Source organism: Myiozetetes cayanensis, unplaced genomic scaffold (genome assembly GCF_022539395.1).
Source record: "Myiozetetes cayanensis isolate MyiCay16 unplaced genomic scaffold, myiCay2020 scf17, whole genome shotgun sequence".
Classification (NCBI taxonomy): Eukaryota; Metazoa; Chordata; class Aves; order Passeriformes; family Tyrannidae; genus Myiozetetes; species Myiozetetes cayanensis.
The window spans coordinates 5,202,706-5,218,380 of NW_026087378.1; the positions used below are offsets into that span (position 1 = coordinate 5,202,706).

The window sequence follows — 15,675 nt, forward strand, 5'->3', positions numbered from 1 at the left end:
GATTTGGGAAGGGGGATTGCTCTCCTGGTGGTTGTTCAATGGCAGGGAACATCACAGTGTCAGGGAGCTGAGGCACCAGCTCTGCAGGAGCTCTGCAGGAGTACTGGCACAGTACAAAAACATCCCTGTGCTTCCTCAGCCAAACATTCCCACTCCTCCCATGAGCATCTGAACTGGTCCCATCTCACAAAGCAAACTGTGTACATACTTCATTTTTACATTAAATCCGTTCCCACCATGTTCCAAAAGCAAGCACAGGGGAAAGCTTAAAAATAAACCACAACAGCTCTGAGAAGGATGAATTCAGGCAGAGTGAGGAACGACAATTCCACCGTGCTCCCAATCAGCTGATAGTTTGCACTGAGCAGAAATTATTCACTGGCTGGAGAGCTGCAGGGCAGGATCTGGAGCCCTGCCATCAAGCACACGCCTGTCCCAGGCCCTGTGCATGATCCTGGCTGGGCCAGAACAGGAATCCACAACAAAAAGATCAGTCTGGTCGATACCAACCCTGGCAGCATCCCAGAGCATCCTGCTATGGCTTCAGCCACTGTTTCTACTGTTCCTGCCTTACCTGAAGCAGTCACTGGGGGTTTGTAATAACAAGATCCCAACCCTTTCCCAAGACAGGAGCCCTGCCGTCCCTATGACAAAGTTGTGTTTTGTCTTGCACACCCACCTGAAGCAGTGCTGAAGTACAAGCAGTTTCCTCTCAAAATTTGCATTTGGAAAGCTGCTGCTTCATGACTGTGTCTTTAATTCAAACCTGGAGCAATTAGAAATTATTTTCCACCCTTAGGACAAGATTTTCTTCCCTTGCTAATGCTCCAGGATAAAGTGTCAAAGTTGTTCCCTAGCTGGATCTGCATTACCCATCCCCTGCTTTCCTGGGCAGCAAATACATCAGAGAGGGGCAGCATCAGTCAGAAATGCTCCACTCAACTCCTGAGCCTTTCCTCCAAGTCTGCAAGGGAGAGAGAGAAAGGGAAAAGCTCCCCCAGCCTCAAGAGCTTTCCAGCCATATGTGTGTAAAAATTTCTTCCTGCGCCACGTGACCGAGGAAGAGGCACAGATCCATTACACAATAATAAAAATATGCCTTTGGCAACGTGGAGCCAAAGTGGAGCTGCTGCAGGAAGCTAAAAATACGCACAAAAAGGAGTAAAACAATAATAAAAAGAAGGACCAAAGTCAATCCTGCCCAGCCCTCGGGACGCTGCTGCAGCAGGACGGGGCTGGGGCTCTGCATGTGACAGGGACTTGCAGCAAAACATCTGCCTGAGGTGTTGGTTGCCAGCGCCCGTCAAGATCTCACTGAGGAGATTAGTCGTGGTGAGTAGATCTACTATTCCTTTTTTTTATTTTTTCCCCTCTCCCTCCTCTTAACCTTAACTTCGAAAACTTCCCAAATAAGGTCTAAGTCACTGAGCACTCAGGTTTCCAAAGCCTGCACAGGAATCCCTAAAGGCAAGAGTTGCCAATCAAAGGAATACACCATGAGGGAAACACTCCTCAACATTTTGCTGAGAGCACTGACCTCGGCAGGCTCTGTGAGGGGGTTTTAGCTGGAAGCCAGGAAAGCTTTGCCACAGGAATCCCTGCCTAAAGCCGAGGTGGCGGTGCAGGTTCAGGACGGAAGGTGCATCACCCTCCTTTGTCATTGCTTTGTGCAGCAGCAGAGAGCAGATCAAGCTCCTGTTGGTATAACTGCTTCACTGGCTTATATCAAAAGTTAAATCCACCCATTTCAGCTCTGTCTGTCACTGGTGACACACCTTATTTTACCCCAATTAGCCCTGCACACCCATGGGCTCCTTTTGCTTCCACCCTGGGGATGCTGCAGGGCAACCACCAGAGCTCAGAATTGGGCTCATGGTGACAGTGATTATTTTAAAAACTAATTAAGACACCTTGAGGTGCACTAGGAAGTTGTGAAGCAGAGAGGTGGTTGTTCTGTTTGAGAAAGTCTCAAGTAATGAAAGCAAACAGAGTAGAAAATCATGGTATTTGTTGGCTGCTGAGTCCCCACTGAGACCATCCTGCTCATTCCTCCCTCCCTCCAAGCAGCAATTCCTGCAGACTCTCCTCTTCTCTCCACCACATGGTAGAGGGTGGCTTCCCTGGCCAAAAATCACCATCCAGCCACTGCACATGCCACTAAACCACCCCACATCTGGCAACCCTCAGGGATTTTCCCTCTGGGATTTCAGCCAGAAGCAGCAGAAAGTACAACTCACTCTTACAGGCAAAATCTTTTCCTACAGAAATGCCTCTTTATGCACAAGAGACATCGGTCATGGCCTAAAGGTCCCTAACCCTATTAACAAAAACATTAATTAAAATGTCACTGGAAAAACAAGTCCTCATGCTGCATTAGCCCCATTGCCAGGCTGGCTGCCTGTACTGTGGAGGGAAAAGATGCTGATCTGTTTCCAATTTGCTTTTTGGAGCTCATAGTACGTTCTGCATCGAGGAGCAATTCTCCTTTTAAGGTGGAACAGCATGAGGTTTGTTCTCTTTCAAAAAGATTTCTTTAAGAGCTTATTTATAGATCCTCTTTGTGAATGTGATTGTGCTTTGCATCCCACACAGGTTGCTGTGATATGGGATGAAACATTCTTCTGGAGTCCTTAATTAACACCAACTCGGGAGCTGTGCCAGAGCACGGCTCCAGGTAGTTGGATATTCCCCATCTATCCAAGTATTGATACTACTGACCTCGCAGCCTCAGGGTATTTTGTTTGTCACTTTTCATCCCATCAGGTCAAGACCTGGGTTGTCTCAAGGTAACAGGAGTACTTAGGGTAAGAAACTTCCACAGAAGGTGCTGCCCTCCTACCATGTGCTCCTTCTCACATTTCTTCTCTACATGAAGCATTCCCAGCTTTTTCCAGGTTATGCTCCACAATGACATTTATTCTTGCCACGATTTGTGAGTGTCATCCACCTCCAGATGCCTATTGCTTCTCTTCTGCCCTGTTAGAGGTGGTTCTTGGGAAGCAGGGATGTAGCTTTCCTTGTGATCTCCCTACTTCACAGGCATTTTAACATTTTGTTTCCCTTTCCATGAGCTGAGAAGCCTTTGTTCAACTCTCCACATGAATACTGGTTGGTGTTTTCCATCTCACAAGTCTGTTAAACTGACATCTTTCACCAGCAGCAAATAAATTTAGGTATAAGAATAGCAAGAGAAAGCTGAAGAACAAAATGGTTTAGCAGCCAAAACCAGCCTGCAGATCTGGTTTGCATTTCCCACTCCTTTGCATGTTCTTAATTATAATATTGCAGAACTGGGGGCTCCCACTGAGCACAAATATGTAGCATCAGCTCTCTGGATTTGGAGCATCTAAATATGCATCTCCACCCCTTCAGGAGCCAATACCAGGATGAGAACACTAAGGCCAACATGGCATTTATCCAGTACTTTAAACATCTTATTTCCAGTGCAGGAGTTAAACATAACACTACTGGGGAGTTGCTAAAGCCTCCAAATCAGCCAAGCTGCAGTGGGGAATGGGATGTTAGCTGTGAGGCTTAGCTTGTTCTGACAGGCAAAAGGCAGTAAGGACTGGACAGACTCCCAGTCTGTCTCCTGAATCCTGCCCTGCATCACACAGTGGGTTTGTGCTTGGGAAGAAACCCCCGTGACACAGCTGCAGGGCAGGTCATGCTGGGTACAGCCATACCAAACCCCTTCCTCCACTCCCCTCATCCCAAGCAGCTGATTTCTTCACCTCTCTGCTGTTGCTCCTTGTGTTCTGGGGGAAAAGAGGCACAGGTAGCAAAACAAAATGAGCAATGGCCACAGCTACAGACTTAGGGAAGAGTAACTTTGAAAAAAATATTGGTCTGATCTAGAAAACTCCATGAACCAATCCTTGAATTCACATCACACCAAAACAAACAACTCCCTCACCACGCCAAAAAAAGCCCAGTTCCCTCCCAGTTTCGTGCAAGTCTCTCACCCATCCCGGTGGGGCCAAACCCCACATGCTGCCACCACATCCCATCTCCTCCTCACAGGCTGTGCCATGATCTCTGCTGTGCTCCTCCTCTGGACTGTGCCCTGTGTGGCAAACCACATCCTCGGGGGCTTTGCCAAGAGAGAGCTGCAGGAAGGTCCCCAGCTGGCCTGCAGCCTGCCAGGACCCCCAGGGCCTCCCGGCCCCCCTGGCGTGCCTGGAACTCCAGGGACTGTCGGCAGGATGGGCTTCCCAGGAAAAGATGGCAAGGATGGCAAGGACGGGGATAAAGGCGAGCACGGAGATGAAGGTAAGGGAAAAGTGCTCAGCACAGCAAGGGGAACGTGTAAAAGCCGTGGTGCAACTGCAACCTGCCACCCAGAGCTGAACCCAAGAGTTTCCAGAGGAAACTCTTCCAGAAATTTCCAGTCTCCCCTCTCCAACTTGTCCCACTTGTCAGAGGGGTTCCAGACTCACATCATGTCCCACTGTGTGCAATTCCCATTGGCTTAATTTTGTTACAAAGTGAGGCTTGCCCTGTTCTGATAGAGACAAAGTGCTGGTCTCTGATTCCTGATCTCAGGCAAAACAGAGCCAGGTGAAAAAATGAAGTACTTGCTGCCCATAGCACTGTATCTGGGGGACAGGACCTGCTCTGGCCATGCTGGAGCTAAATCAAGGCAAACAACAGCCCTTCGTTAATCTTGAGGTGGGGCTGCCCTTTGGATCCAGTCTTGGAGTCAGTAGGTGCTGGGACCGGCTGTGGTGGAGAGCGGTGATTTCCCGTTGCCACACTAGAGTGCACTCCTGCTTCAGCCAACACCAGCCTGCCCAATCTGCGTTTTACTCCCTTCTCCCACCCCCAAAACTGAGAATCTGGAGAACAGATTTCTAACCACAGCTGCATTTAAATCCAGTCTTGCTACAGCAGGTCAAGAGACAGTTCATAAATCCTCATGAATCTGCTTATATCAGATACTGCTACATCAGAATCACTGTGACAGCCCAGCTCACTTCCCATTTCCCATCTCAAGCCAGTCCTGGCCCTGAGTGTTTGCTGGTTCATACCCAGCTGAGCTGGGCTGGTCTTTTACTACACCTAGACTTAGATTTATTTTTGGTTTTTTTTTAACAGTTTCATGTTAAATGTAAAAAAAAAAAAAAAAAAAAAAGAAAAAAGAAAAAAGAGATGATTAGGAGTATTCCACCTGCTAAAAACAAGGCTCCAAAAGTTTCACAAACGTGCTTCGCTCCTGTAAAACCCAACTATTTGAAGCTTGTTCTTTAGTTCCTCCTTTTTCTCAAGTGAGCCAGGTAATAGAACCAGCCTCCTGGTCCTTAAAGGGACAGACTGTCCTGCTCCTGCTCCACTGTTACCACAGCAACTACCCTGGATAGTCAGTCCAGGCAGATGTCCAGCTCCAGGTAGTATTTCATCAGGATTCTCACACTAGCAAGGTTTTCCTCCTTAATGAATTACTCTGCTGCAATGATATAATGCATTTCCACCTGCCACGTCAACCCTTTCACTGAAAAACTGAGGTTATTTGTCTTCTAGGTCCACAAGGCAGAACAGGAAACCCTGGCAAGCCAGGACCGAAGGGGAAAGCAGGAGCCATTGGCAAGGCAGGCCCACGAGGGCCCAAGGGTCTGAAGGGTAATCCTGGGAAAAGTGGGGCACCAGGAAAGAAAGGACCCAAAGGGAACAAGGGCGAGGTTGGGATGCCGGGACCCTGCACCTGTAACACCAACAAAGCCAAATCTGCCTTCTCTGTGGCGGTCTCCAAGAGCTACCCAAGGGAAAGGCTGCCCATCAAATTTGACAGGATCCTGATGAATGAGGGAGGACATTATAATGCTTCCAGTGGGAAATTCGTGTGCAGCATCCCAGGTATTTACTACTTCACCTACGACATCACTTTGGCCAACAAACACTTGGCCATTGGCTTGGTCCACAACGGGCAGTACCGGATCAAGACTTTCGATGCCAACACTGGGAACCACGATGTTGCCTCTGGGTCAACCATCCTTTCTCTGAAGCAGGAGGATGAGGTATGGCTGCAAATCTTTTACTCGGAACAGAACGGGCTCTTTTATGATCCCTACTGGACAGACAGCTTATTTACTGGATTCCTGATATATCCCGATCAAGATTATCTCAATGAAATATAGGATGAGAAACCAGACTGGGGGAAAAAGTAGGAAATGTCTGAGGTCTCAATCCAGCAGAGTGTGGCCTGTACATGGACATGTCTGGGATTACCAGAGAATTCCACAACTTTGACTTTAACAGCCTGTATTGGCTGTTTAGATATTTACTTGATGTCATCAACAAGTCCAAAGGGCACCAGGACTTCTTTAGCAGCCTCATGAGTCTCTCCATTTCAAAGCCATCCATTATGTTTTCCATGATTATTCAACATGCTATGGACATGTAACTCAAATACTGGTGCAGAATACTTTGATTATTACATTTATTACAATAAAGCATGGAAACCAACAAAACCAAGGCCTCAGCTGGACTGTGAAGGTCTGCTGGTTTGGGCAGAGGTAGCGTTAGTTTTCTTCCCAGTGGCTGGAGTAGGGCTGTGGTTTGGGTTTGGGATGAGCACAGTGATGATAATACAGAGATGGTTTTATTATTGCTGAGCTTACACAGAGCCAAGGCCCTTCCTGCCCCTCATAAGGCCATGCTGGGGAGGGGGCTGGGTGTGAATGGGACTCTGGGAGGGGACACACCAAGGACAGGTGATCCCAGCTGACCAAAGGGGTACTCCAGACCATGTGACATCATGCTCAGTGTACAAAGTGGAGGGAAGAAGGAGGAAGAGGGAGACGTTTGGAGTGATTTGTCTTCTCAAATCACTGTTGTGTGTGATGGAATCCAGCTTTCCTGGTGATGGCTGAACACCTGCGTGGCACGGGCTGAATTAATTCTGTGCTGTGCTTTGCTTGTGTGCATGGCTTTTGCTTTGCCTATTAAACTGTTTCTATCTCAACACACAGCTTTTCTCCCTTTTACACTTCTGATTCCCTGCCTGATCCCACTGGTGGGGGAGTGAGGGAGCAGCTGTGAGGGGTTTGGCTGGGCTTAAACAAACACCTGTGGGCCTCTGAGCCACAGGGGGGGATGAGCTTCACAAATGAGACTCAAGTGCTGAAGCAGGAACCTCCCCTCCAGAAACAGGCACCCCAGGTAAACACCAGGATTGCAATGAGAAAATACAGCTCCAAATCCTCCCACAGGAGTCTGTCCGTGAAACCTTAAATGTCTTCTAAGAGTTTGGGGCAAGAGCAGATACCGACAGAATCAGAAAACCATGCTGGTACTACGAAACTTGTCTTCTAATGAGTAATAAACTGACTTTCTCTTGCTTTTAAGTCCCTAAACTTCTGCCCTCCAAACAGCAATGAGGCAAAATATTTTCATCAATTCTTGCATTTTGACCTAAAGGTCAGGCAGAAGTGTCAGTCCCATTCTCTAGGCAGAAGCTGAATAGAGTTTCTTTTAAGTAAGTGGGAAATACTGGAATATACCAAGTCTGTATCGTACCCTGAAATACCTGGACAACATTATAAAGTGCTTTGCTGCACCTTCCGATTTTTGTGTTTTGATTTTCTGAGTATTTGTCAGATATTTAGGAATGAGTGAGCATTAACATGAGGATAATATCACTCTGAAAATTCTTCATACTTGTAATACAAAAAAAGAGAGAAGGACAATCAGCACTTTATTTTATTGATTTTATTGTTGGTTTTCAGTGCACTGGAAGAGACAGGCTCTGCTGGCTTATGCAATCTTTTTGCTGGTCCTTTTGTAGACTACACCAGAAGAAGTAGAAATCTGGAACAAAGAACAAACCAAAAGCTAAGTTGAACAGTGTAATTAGAGTTTCAGTGTGACAGGTGAGCAGCCCTGGGGATGGGCTCAGAGCCTGCCCTTTACTGACACAACATTTACCCTTGGGGAGGAGACACATCCAGAAAATAAACTGAACGTCCTTGTCAGGTCTGAGATACACAGTGCAAAAATATCCTTATCCAAAAGGCACGACTTCTAAACAGGGGTTTAGGGATAACTTCGATGTCTCCTGGGTTGGATGTGGCTTCACAACTCCAAGTTGTCAGGGTTGTAGACAAGTGAGATAATTGTTCTCCAAAAGCAGTAAATGACCCACACAGTCACTCTCGGGGAGGGTGAGTGTCCTTTCCTGTTTCCCAGAATGACTCACCCCTGCTGAAGGCACACTCAGACATTTGTAACTGGCACAGACACAAGCCCATTCAGGATAATTGGTGAGAATCAGAAATCATGATGTTTGGCAATCCAATCTGTCTAACAAGCTTTACTATCAGTATTGGGGTTTCAATAATCTGCCAAAGCTGCATTGCCATTTTGTTTCCAAAATAAGATAATACTTGAAATTCAACTTCTTTGGTGTTTTGTTTGGGGGTTTGTTTTTTTCCTTTGATAAGACTAAGAAAAAAAGGGTTCTACAGAAATTCTGTGAGGAGTTGCAGGTAGATAGTTTTCTAAGAATGAAATAAAGTCAATAACTTCATAGAAATATGTAGGTGCATAGTTTTAGATGCACTATTTTCTATTCTTGAGGCATAGGCACAGCAAATACAATCAAAGTCATGGCAGCCTTGGAATATTTCAGTCTGAACATTCCACTCGTCCAGCTACAAAACTGTGCCTTAGATGCAAGATCTACATTTCAAGTTGATCAAAAATATAAGATGAAAAGTTTGTTCATTTAATTTTTGGATAAAACCTGGGCAAAATTGTAGAAGGTTATCTGGAGAGAAGGATAAAGTTATTTAACAGTTTTGCTTTACTTTCTAAAGATCTTTTCTAAGCTTAAAATTTTAGGCCTGGTGCTGTTGAGGTTTTTTATAAACTATCCTGGATATTTGAGCACTCACCTCTACCAGTTTTCCTCCACTGATCTCTGCAGTGTGACGATAGTTGGGAAACTCAGCTACCAGCTTTCCATCTTCCATTTTAACAGTTGCCTGTAATAGAGAAAGGGTTAATGTTCCTGGGATTGCTGGAATTGCTATTATCAGATACTCTGTAAACACCTGTACACCTGATGCTGAAAGTTTTTACTTTTAAAAAGGTAGAAGTTGTGTGTTGCACTGTTCAGCCTCATGAACAGGACTGAAATCCTTGTGCTTTTGTTCTTATGTGTTCACAATTTAAATAGAAAAATGTTTCTCTAACAATACCTGCAGGTTCCATATCTACACACTATTCATTAATAGCTCTGAAAATGAACTGCAGGCTGTGCTTGTCATTCCATCCCCAGGGATTTATGTGGTTCTTTGACAGTGAAGTAAAAGCCATGATTGTAGCAGTTAATTCTGAAGTGGCAATCTCAGATAGCAACAACCTCCCAGCAAACAGCCCAGCAGTGAGTGTGGGTGGGTGATCACAGAATCAGGGAATTCCAGAGTGGTTTGGGTTGGAAGGGACCTGAAAGCCCACCTCATTCCACCCCCTGCCATGGGCAGGGACACCTCTCACGAGTCATGAGACAGATTTGCTTTTCACCCTAAATTCAAAAACAACTGAGGCTGTAGGACTTAAAAGCCAAATGAATTTACCTTGAACTTTTTACCACCAAAGGTTTCCATGTCTGCTTCCTTGCCAACTGTGAATGTGTTGGTCGTGGTGCGGCCTCCTGGGAAATGCTGTGTCCAGGTGAAGTCATTTCCATTCTGCACCACCTCAGTCACTATTTTGCAATTCCTTCCCATTTCAATCTTGTCACTGGGAAGACCTTAAACAGTAAAAACATCCAGTTTCTCAAACCTAGCAGCCTACCAGCTGAATTTGAACTGAAGCAGGGTAGAGGTGTGTCTGTTCTCAGACACTGATGTCTGAGCACCTGATTTGCTCTTGATACTTCAAACATCTTGGCCTTTCATTCTGCTGCCACTGAAAAGGAACATTCCTCCTGTGGAACAGGACTATTTCCTGCAGCTGACAGTGCTAACAACAAAAACTGCATATCCTTGTGGAAGTGCAGAGCTCTCTACCAAGTTTAGAGCCAGCTGATCTCAGCATATGAATCACAGAATCATGGGATGGTTTGGGTTGGAAGGGATAGTAAAACTCATCCAGTTCCACCTCCTGCCATGGGCAGGAACACCTTCCACCAGACCAGGTTGCTCCAAGCCCGCTTCCAACCTAGTCTTGGACACTTCCAGGAATGAGGCAGCCACAACTTCTCTGAGAAACCTGTACCATGGCCTGACCACCCTCACAGGGAGGAATTTCTTCCCAATATCCAATCTAAACCTACTCTCTGTCAGTTTGAAGCCATTCCCCCTTGTCCTGTCCCTCCAGGCCCTTGCAAATAGCCTCTTTCCATCTTTCTTGTTGGCTCCCTTCAGGTACTGGAAAGCCACAATTAGGTCACCCTGAAGCTTCTCTTCCCCCGGCTGAACAATCCCAATTCTCTCAGCCTTTCCTCATAGGAGATATGCTCCAACCTTCTAATAATTTCAGTTAAAAACCCCCTTTAAAAAAAAAAATTAACTAATAGATGACCTGTGGCTGACACCCCAAGCCAGACTTACCAATCTTCTTCACAAATTCATCGTAGTTCTCATCGCCTTCGAACTCGTATTTGCCTGCGAATGCCATGTTTCCCTTGGGAAGTGCTGGGAGAGCGGAATAGCAGCTGGAATGACCAGAACGGGTCAGTGCAGATGAGCTGAGGCCCTGGGTTTTATAAAGCAGCTCAAGCTGCTCAGCCCACCTGTGCCCACACCCCTTGCAAATGTATTTTTATGACCCATGTGAGTCACTCGCATCAATGCCATTGACTTGTGTGAAAATCAAGGTTATCATGCAATGAAACATCCTTGAGAATAATCTGGAGATCAGCAGAAATCAAGGCCACAAGCTCAATTTTCCTTTTCGTGCATATTTAAACAAAGTGATATATTTTTACTTCCAAGATTCCACTGTTTTTGTGTTCAGGATGGAATAAAGGTAAAATGAGTTATAATGAAACAGAGAGAAAATGTCTTCAAAGCAGTGTCCTGGGATCACAGCCTTGTTTTGTTTGGAAGCAAACCCTATATTAATTAAAATATGAAAATAAGAAACAAGCTGCCCGATTTCCAAAGTAATTCTGGTAGGATATGAGCAATGACAAGATTCCGGGTTTGAGATTTGAATGGGAAAACATTTCCTGCCTCAGGAAAATTTTTGCAGTTTCTAAACTTATTCTTTCAGGGGAAAAATGAGACAATTTCAAGAGTAACACACTGACTGATTAATGAGGAGCCTGAGTCCAGCAAGAAGGGAATTTCTAATGGGACTTTCCAGTAGCTCAGCACGACTGGCTGAGCAAGTCCCCAAGATAAGATTCCTGACCTCCCCCTGTGTATGCCAAGAGCTCGCCAAAGCTCCCCAGTGTCCAACCCCACCTGGAGAGAGGGTGACTGGGGAGACTATCCTCAGGTGAGAGTGAAAAAACCCTCTTGCACTGAACTCTGAGTGTTCCAGAGGGACCTGCACAACGCTGGGAAGAAGGTCTGTGAACTCAAGCCATAAACTCTTCTGTCACATAAAACTTCCCAGAGGACAATGCCACTGAGGTGGTAACACCACATGGACCTTGGGAGAGAGATTAGACTGGATAAGGAAAACGACAGTGTTCTGTGTAAAACGAAAGAGATAATCAGATTATATGAACAGTACTTGAGCCTTTATATTCTCTCTCTATAAAGATCAGATTTTATTGATAAGCCGCCTTGTGCAGCGATAGGAAAGTGCTGACATCCACACAACTCTACAACACCGAGAGTTGTGGGAGCGTGGTGGGCACGGAGCCACTGTGCAAGTGTGGAGTACAGGAAATTAGCAATGAATAACTATTTGACTGGTTGGGTCGCTCTTGCCACACACTGAGTACGAGTTTATTCACCCCCAAGGAGCTGCACACTGCGCTGTGCATGGGAGTTCCAGAGCAGGTTACAAACCCCCATCCAAACCACGAAGGTAAAGTGTTGATAAAGGTGCTGCTCTGCCAGGCTGCCCGGGGGCAGCATCAGTCTAGAACAGGTTTTGGGGAAAGATGCCATCGCCTCTTGCTGTCTGTGCAGAGGAGTTTTTAATGTGCACTGTGAATTTGCACCCATGTTTCTTCTCACTCATTCTGAAATAAGTCCATATTTTCATTCCTGCTTTTTTTGCTACAAAATGTAATGGAATTCAATAGTGTGTTGCAGAATGAAGAGTGTCCTTAAGCAATCTACAAGTACTGAGTCAGGACAACATTTACTCCAAGAATAAATGAAATTGAGTCCCTCTGACTTTACTAAAGTTACAGTCACTTGCACAATGGATCAGGTTACTCACCCAAGCCTCTGTCTCTTCAGTTTCAGCTAAAATCAGTATCCATTTAATGATCTTCCACTTTGTATTTACAATATTCCTAATTTTCCTGCCTCTCCAGAGCTGTGAGCACGTGATGTGGCTTTTGCACATCTGTACAGCAGGTGAGCTGGGCACTGAGCTAAATGGTGCAGAGAACTACAGAATTACCACTTATAATTTAATAGTTAATATTAATAGTTAATATTAAATAGTTAAAACAGAATTACATACAGGCATTTTAAATACAGTATTTATTTAAATATACCCATTCCAGCTATTATAGTGTGGAGCCTGCATGCTGCTGCAAACAATCCTGGTTATGTTCTACTTCTGCTTTACAGAACTCAGTTCAAATCCTACTGAATAACAGCTGTAATTGAGTCCAGTGAAAAAATAAGGACATTTCCCTGGTACAAGGTGAGTAACAGAGAAAAGCAAAGGAGTAAAAAGCTTCAGGTGTAAAAGCTGAAAAGAGCTTTCAGAAACGGGACATTGCCTTCAGAACACTGGGCACTACCCATCCATTGCATTCCCAGAGGTGCTTTGTGTAGGTCAACCCAAAACTCTGTATTCCATGGCATCCTGGTCCGTCTGGTGGGCACCTGCCAGTGCCTGTGGGGCAGGGAATGTGCCCCACCTTGTTCATCCTGAAGAGGAGACTGAGGTCAGACCTGACTGGGATCTGCAGCTTCCTAATGAAGGGCAGCTCTCTGAGACCAGTGACAAGACCCCAGGGAGTGGCTGGAGCTGTGTCAGGGCAGGGTTAGGTTGGATATTGGGAAAAGGTTCTTCCCCCAGAGGGTGGTTGGGCACTGAACAGGCTCCCCAGGGCAGTGGTCACGGCCCCAAGGCTGACAGAGCTCCAGGGGTGTTTGGACACCGCTGTCAGAGACATGGTGAGATTGTTGGGGTGTCTGTACAGGGCCAGGAGTTGGACTTGATGATCCCTGAGGGTCCCTTCCAGCCCTGGATATTCTGTGATTCTATGATACAATTCATTGATTACAATGAGAGGTTATGCAGAAAAGCTCAACACTGTGTTTGAATTTATCAGGATGATGTAAATTGCAAATGTGCTGCAGTTGTAGACAGTTAGCATGAATAAGTTGTCAAAGAAGTAAAACTTGTGTGGAAGCTCATTCCCGAAGGAAAAGGTCATCCAAAGTGAGCAGTTAATTCCCTGCGTCTCCCAAGTCATCTACCTCTGATATGCAAAACAGTTGAGTCTTCAAATGCTGCTGGGAACAGAGGGAGCTTTAAGGAACCAAATCAAAGGCCTTGAATATCTTTACTTTGAGAATTTACTTGCCACAAAGTCATAAATATAATGCTTTTGCATTCCTTTTGTCTGTCAGAAGCGCCCTGCCCTTGAATGCCTCCCAGCATCCTTTAGAGTTTAGTAACCTCTCAGCTGTGCTGTACAAAGCCAGGGAGATACACTGGGAGACAGCGTGGAGATAAGGGAAGTAATTCCATCGGTGAATGAACTGGGCTGTGTGTCTTTGAAGTGCTTTTAGAGCTGGAATGCAACTGAACTGGGGGTACACATTCAAAATGTAAGTGGGAAGTCTCCAGTGAACAGAAAGTTACATTTAATGATTCTCTCAGAATGAAACTTGCTCAGGAAACCTTCTAAAGGCTTAAAACAGCTGTATCTGGCCATTATTCAGCAACCCTCCACAGTAAATGGCTAATGATTATTAATTCCTCTGGTACTCAGAGCAATCATTCATAACGAATTCAGAATGAACTCGTTTGGTGTTAATGGAATGTGTGATTCCAGGGGAGTTCTGTTACTCTGCTGCCTTATTAAGTACCCATTTAGTCTAGTCCGAGGTGTTACTGCTCTTAAGCCATAAGCAGAGAGAAGTAATTACCAACAAGATGTGACTGAATTATCAAACAGCTTGTACAGAGTTCAAATATTTAACAGAAATCCACCTGCCAGCTCTACAGGTGACACAGCCCAGTCCCTGTCCTTGTCCCCGATGGGACATGGATCTGCCTAACAAAAATGGGAGAAAAAGGATCCTACTAGAGATAGAAATATTTGCAGGGGAGGAAGATACAGATCTGCCAAAAATACTGGATTTTTGAGGGACTCCCTAAAAGAAAATTCAATTATTTCCTGCTGAAACACTCTGTCAGGAAAACCTTCAGCCTGTTTGGCTCTCCAGAAAGGGATTTTCCAGAAAGGAACCCAACCAAGTGACTCATTCAAGCTGTACAAGCTGGCAGAGTTCCTGTGGGAAGTGTCCAGGTCTGACTGGTGTTCCTGGTCTCCAAGTGGTACCTCGATGGGAATGCTGAGCTCTGGGCTGGGCAACTAAAGACAGAGAACTAAACCTAAGGAAAAACATACCTGATACCAGCAACCTCTTGTGGATTTAAGTCTTCTTGTCTTTCTTTAGGATTCTTCCCTTTAATTAGTTATCCCATACCAAATATTATCAGTTGTATCCAGTGAAATGGAGTGGGGACAAATGGCAGGAATTGGAGGCTTTGTTGATTTTTAAGTTTAACAACAACTACAACAGAAGTCTTGAATATTTTTATACCAGTTTCTACTCAGGTAACCTAAAAATGCACAGTAAAACTAATTTTGGCTACTCTCAATTTGGTTCCCACAAAACTAGATTGTTTTCTTTGAAATGTCATCTTTGGATTCAGAGCCACTGTGGAATATTTTGAGGCTCAATGGTTTTAGTCTAATACAGACAACATTTAAAAGGTTGTTAAAATGGAAGACATAATTCGACCTTATCTGCAGAGTCTTCTGGCCGAAAAACTGAGATAAAGATACATCCTCTATAGATTTCTTATTTGGAAAGTAGCTACAGTTTAAATAAAGTTAATAACTGACAATCCTAAAGATACAATCATTACAACTACTCTTCTGGACTTTTCTGTCCAAACCCCAATAACCATCTCCCCTTTATCTGCACAGTTCATGGGATGTGTTGTAAAGATTTTATTACTTGATAACATCTATATGATTGTACTTGCTGACACACCAGGACAACACAGCTCCAAATGGGAGCTTATCTTCAAGGTAATCTGACTTGGAGCCTTCCCTCACGTGGCTGTGGCCTCCAAACCATCCTCAGGGGAGAAAATCTGTGCTCCAATACAAAATGAACGTGCACCACACAGGAGTGCTGGACATCTGGAAGAATTTCTTTGTGGAAAGGGCTGTCAGGCTTTGAAGGGGCTACCCAGGGAGGGGGTGGAGTCCCCATCCCTGGAGGTGTTCAGGGAATGACTGGACGTGGCACTCAGTGCTCTGGGGCTGGGGGACAAGGTGGGGATGGG

The 15,675-nt window shown here is 45.2% G+C and overlaps 2 protein-coding genes across 2 annotated transcripts; one reads left to right on the forward strand and one right to left on the reverse strand.

Annotated features, from left to right (window-relative positions):
* The first annotated feature begins 1,168 nt into the window (after nucleotides 1-1,168).
* Nucleotides 1,169-6,495, forward strand: C1QTNF2 (C1q and TNF related 2). Its single transcript, XM_050312274.1, has 3 exons — nucleotides 1,169-1,332; nucleotides 4,024-4,272; nucleotides 5,521-6,495. Exons 2-3 carry the CDS (start codon nucleotides 4,032-4,034, stop codon nucleotides 6,132-6,134), a joined length of 855 nt encoding a protein of 284 aa, XP_050168231.1. The 5' UTR covers nucleotides 1,169-1,332; nucleotides 4,024-4,031; the 3' UTR covers nucleotides 6,135-6,495.
* A 1,257-nt stretch (nucleotides 6,496-7,752) lies between these two features.
* FABP6 (fatty acid binding protein 6) lies at nucleotides 7,753-10,656 on the reverse strand. The gene is made up of 4 exons (XM_050312279.1): nucleotides 10,554-10,656; nucleotides 9,576-9,751; nucleotides 8,892-8,981; nucleotides 7,753-7,806 (listed from the first exon to the last, which is right to left on the reverse strand). Exons 1-4 carry the CDS (start codon nucleotides 10,618-10,620, stop codon nucleotides 7,753-7,755), a joined length of 387 nt encoding a protein of 128 aa, XP_050168236.1. The 5' UTR covers nucleotides 10,621-10,656.
* Between the last annotated feature and the right edge of the window lie 5,019 nt (nucleotides 10,657-15,675).

Coding starts and splice junctions, on each gene's coding strand:
- C1QTNF2 (XM_050312274.1), top strand. CDS start 4,032: ATGATCTCTGCTGTGCTCCTCCTCTGGACTGTGCCCTGTGTGGCAAAC. Junction 4,273..5,520: donor AGGCGAGCACGGAGATGAAG/GTAAGGGAAAAG, acceptor TTTGTCTTCTAG/GTCCACAAGGCAGAACAGGA.
- FABP6 (XM_050312279.1), bottom strand. CDS start 10,620: ATGGCATTCGCAGGCAAATACGAGTTCGAAGGCGATGAGAACTACGAT. Junction 9,752..10,553: donor TGAATTTGTGAAGAAGATTG/GTAAGTCTGGCT, acceptor TTACTGTTTAAG/GTCTTCCCAGTGACAAGATT. Junction 7,807..8,891: donor GTGGAGGAAAACTGGTAGAG/GTGAGTGCTCAA, acceptor TCTTTGTTCCAG/ATTTCTACTTCTTCTGGTGT.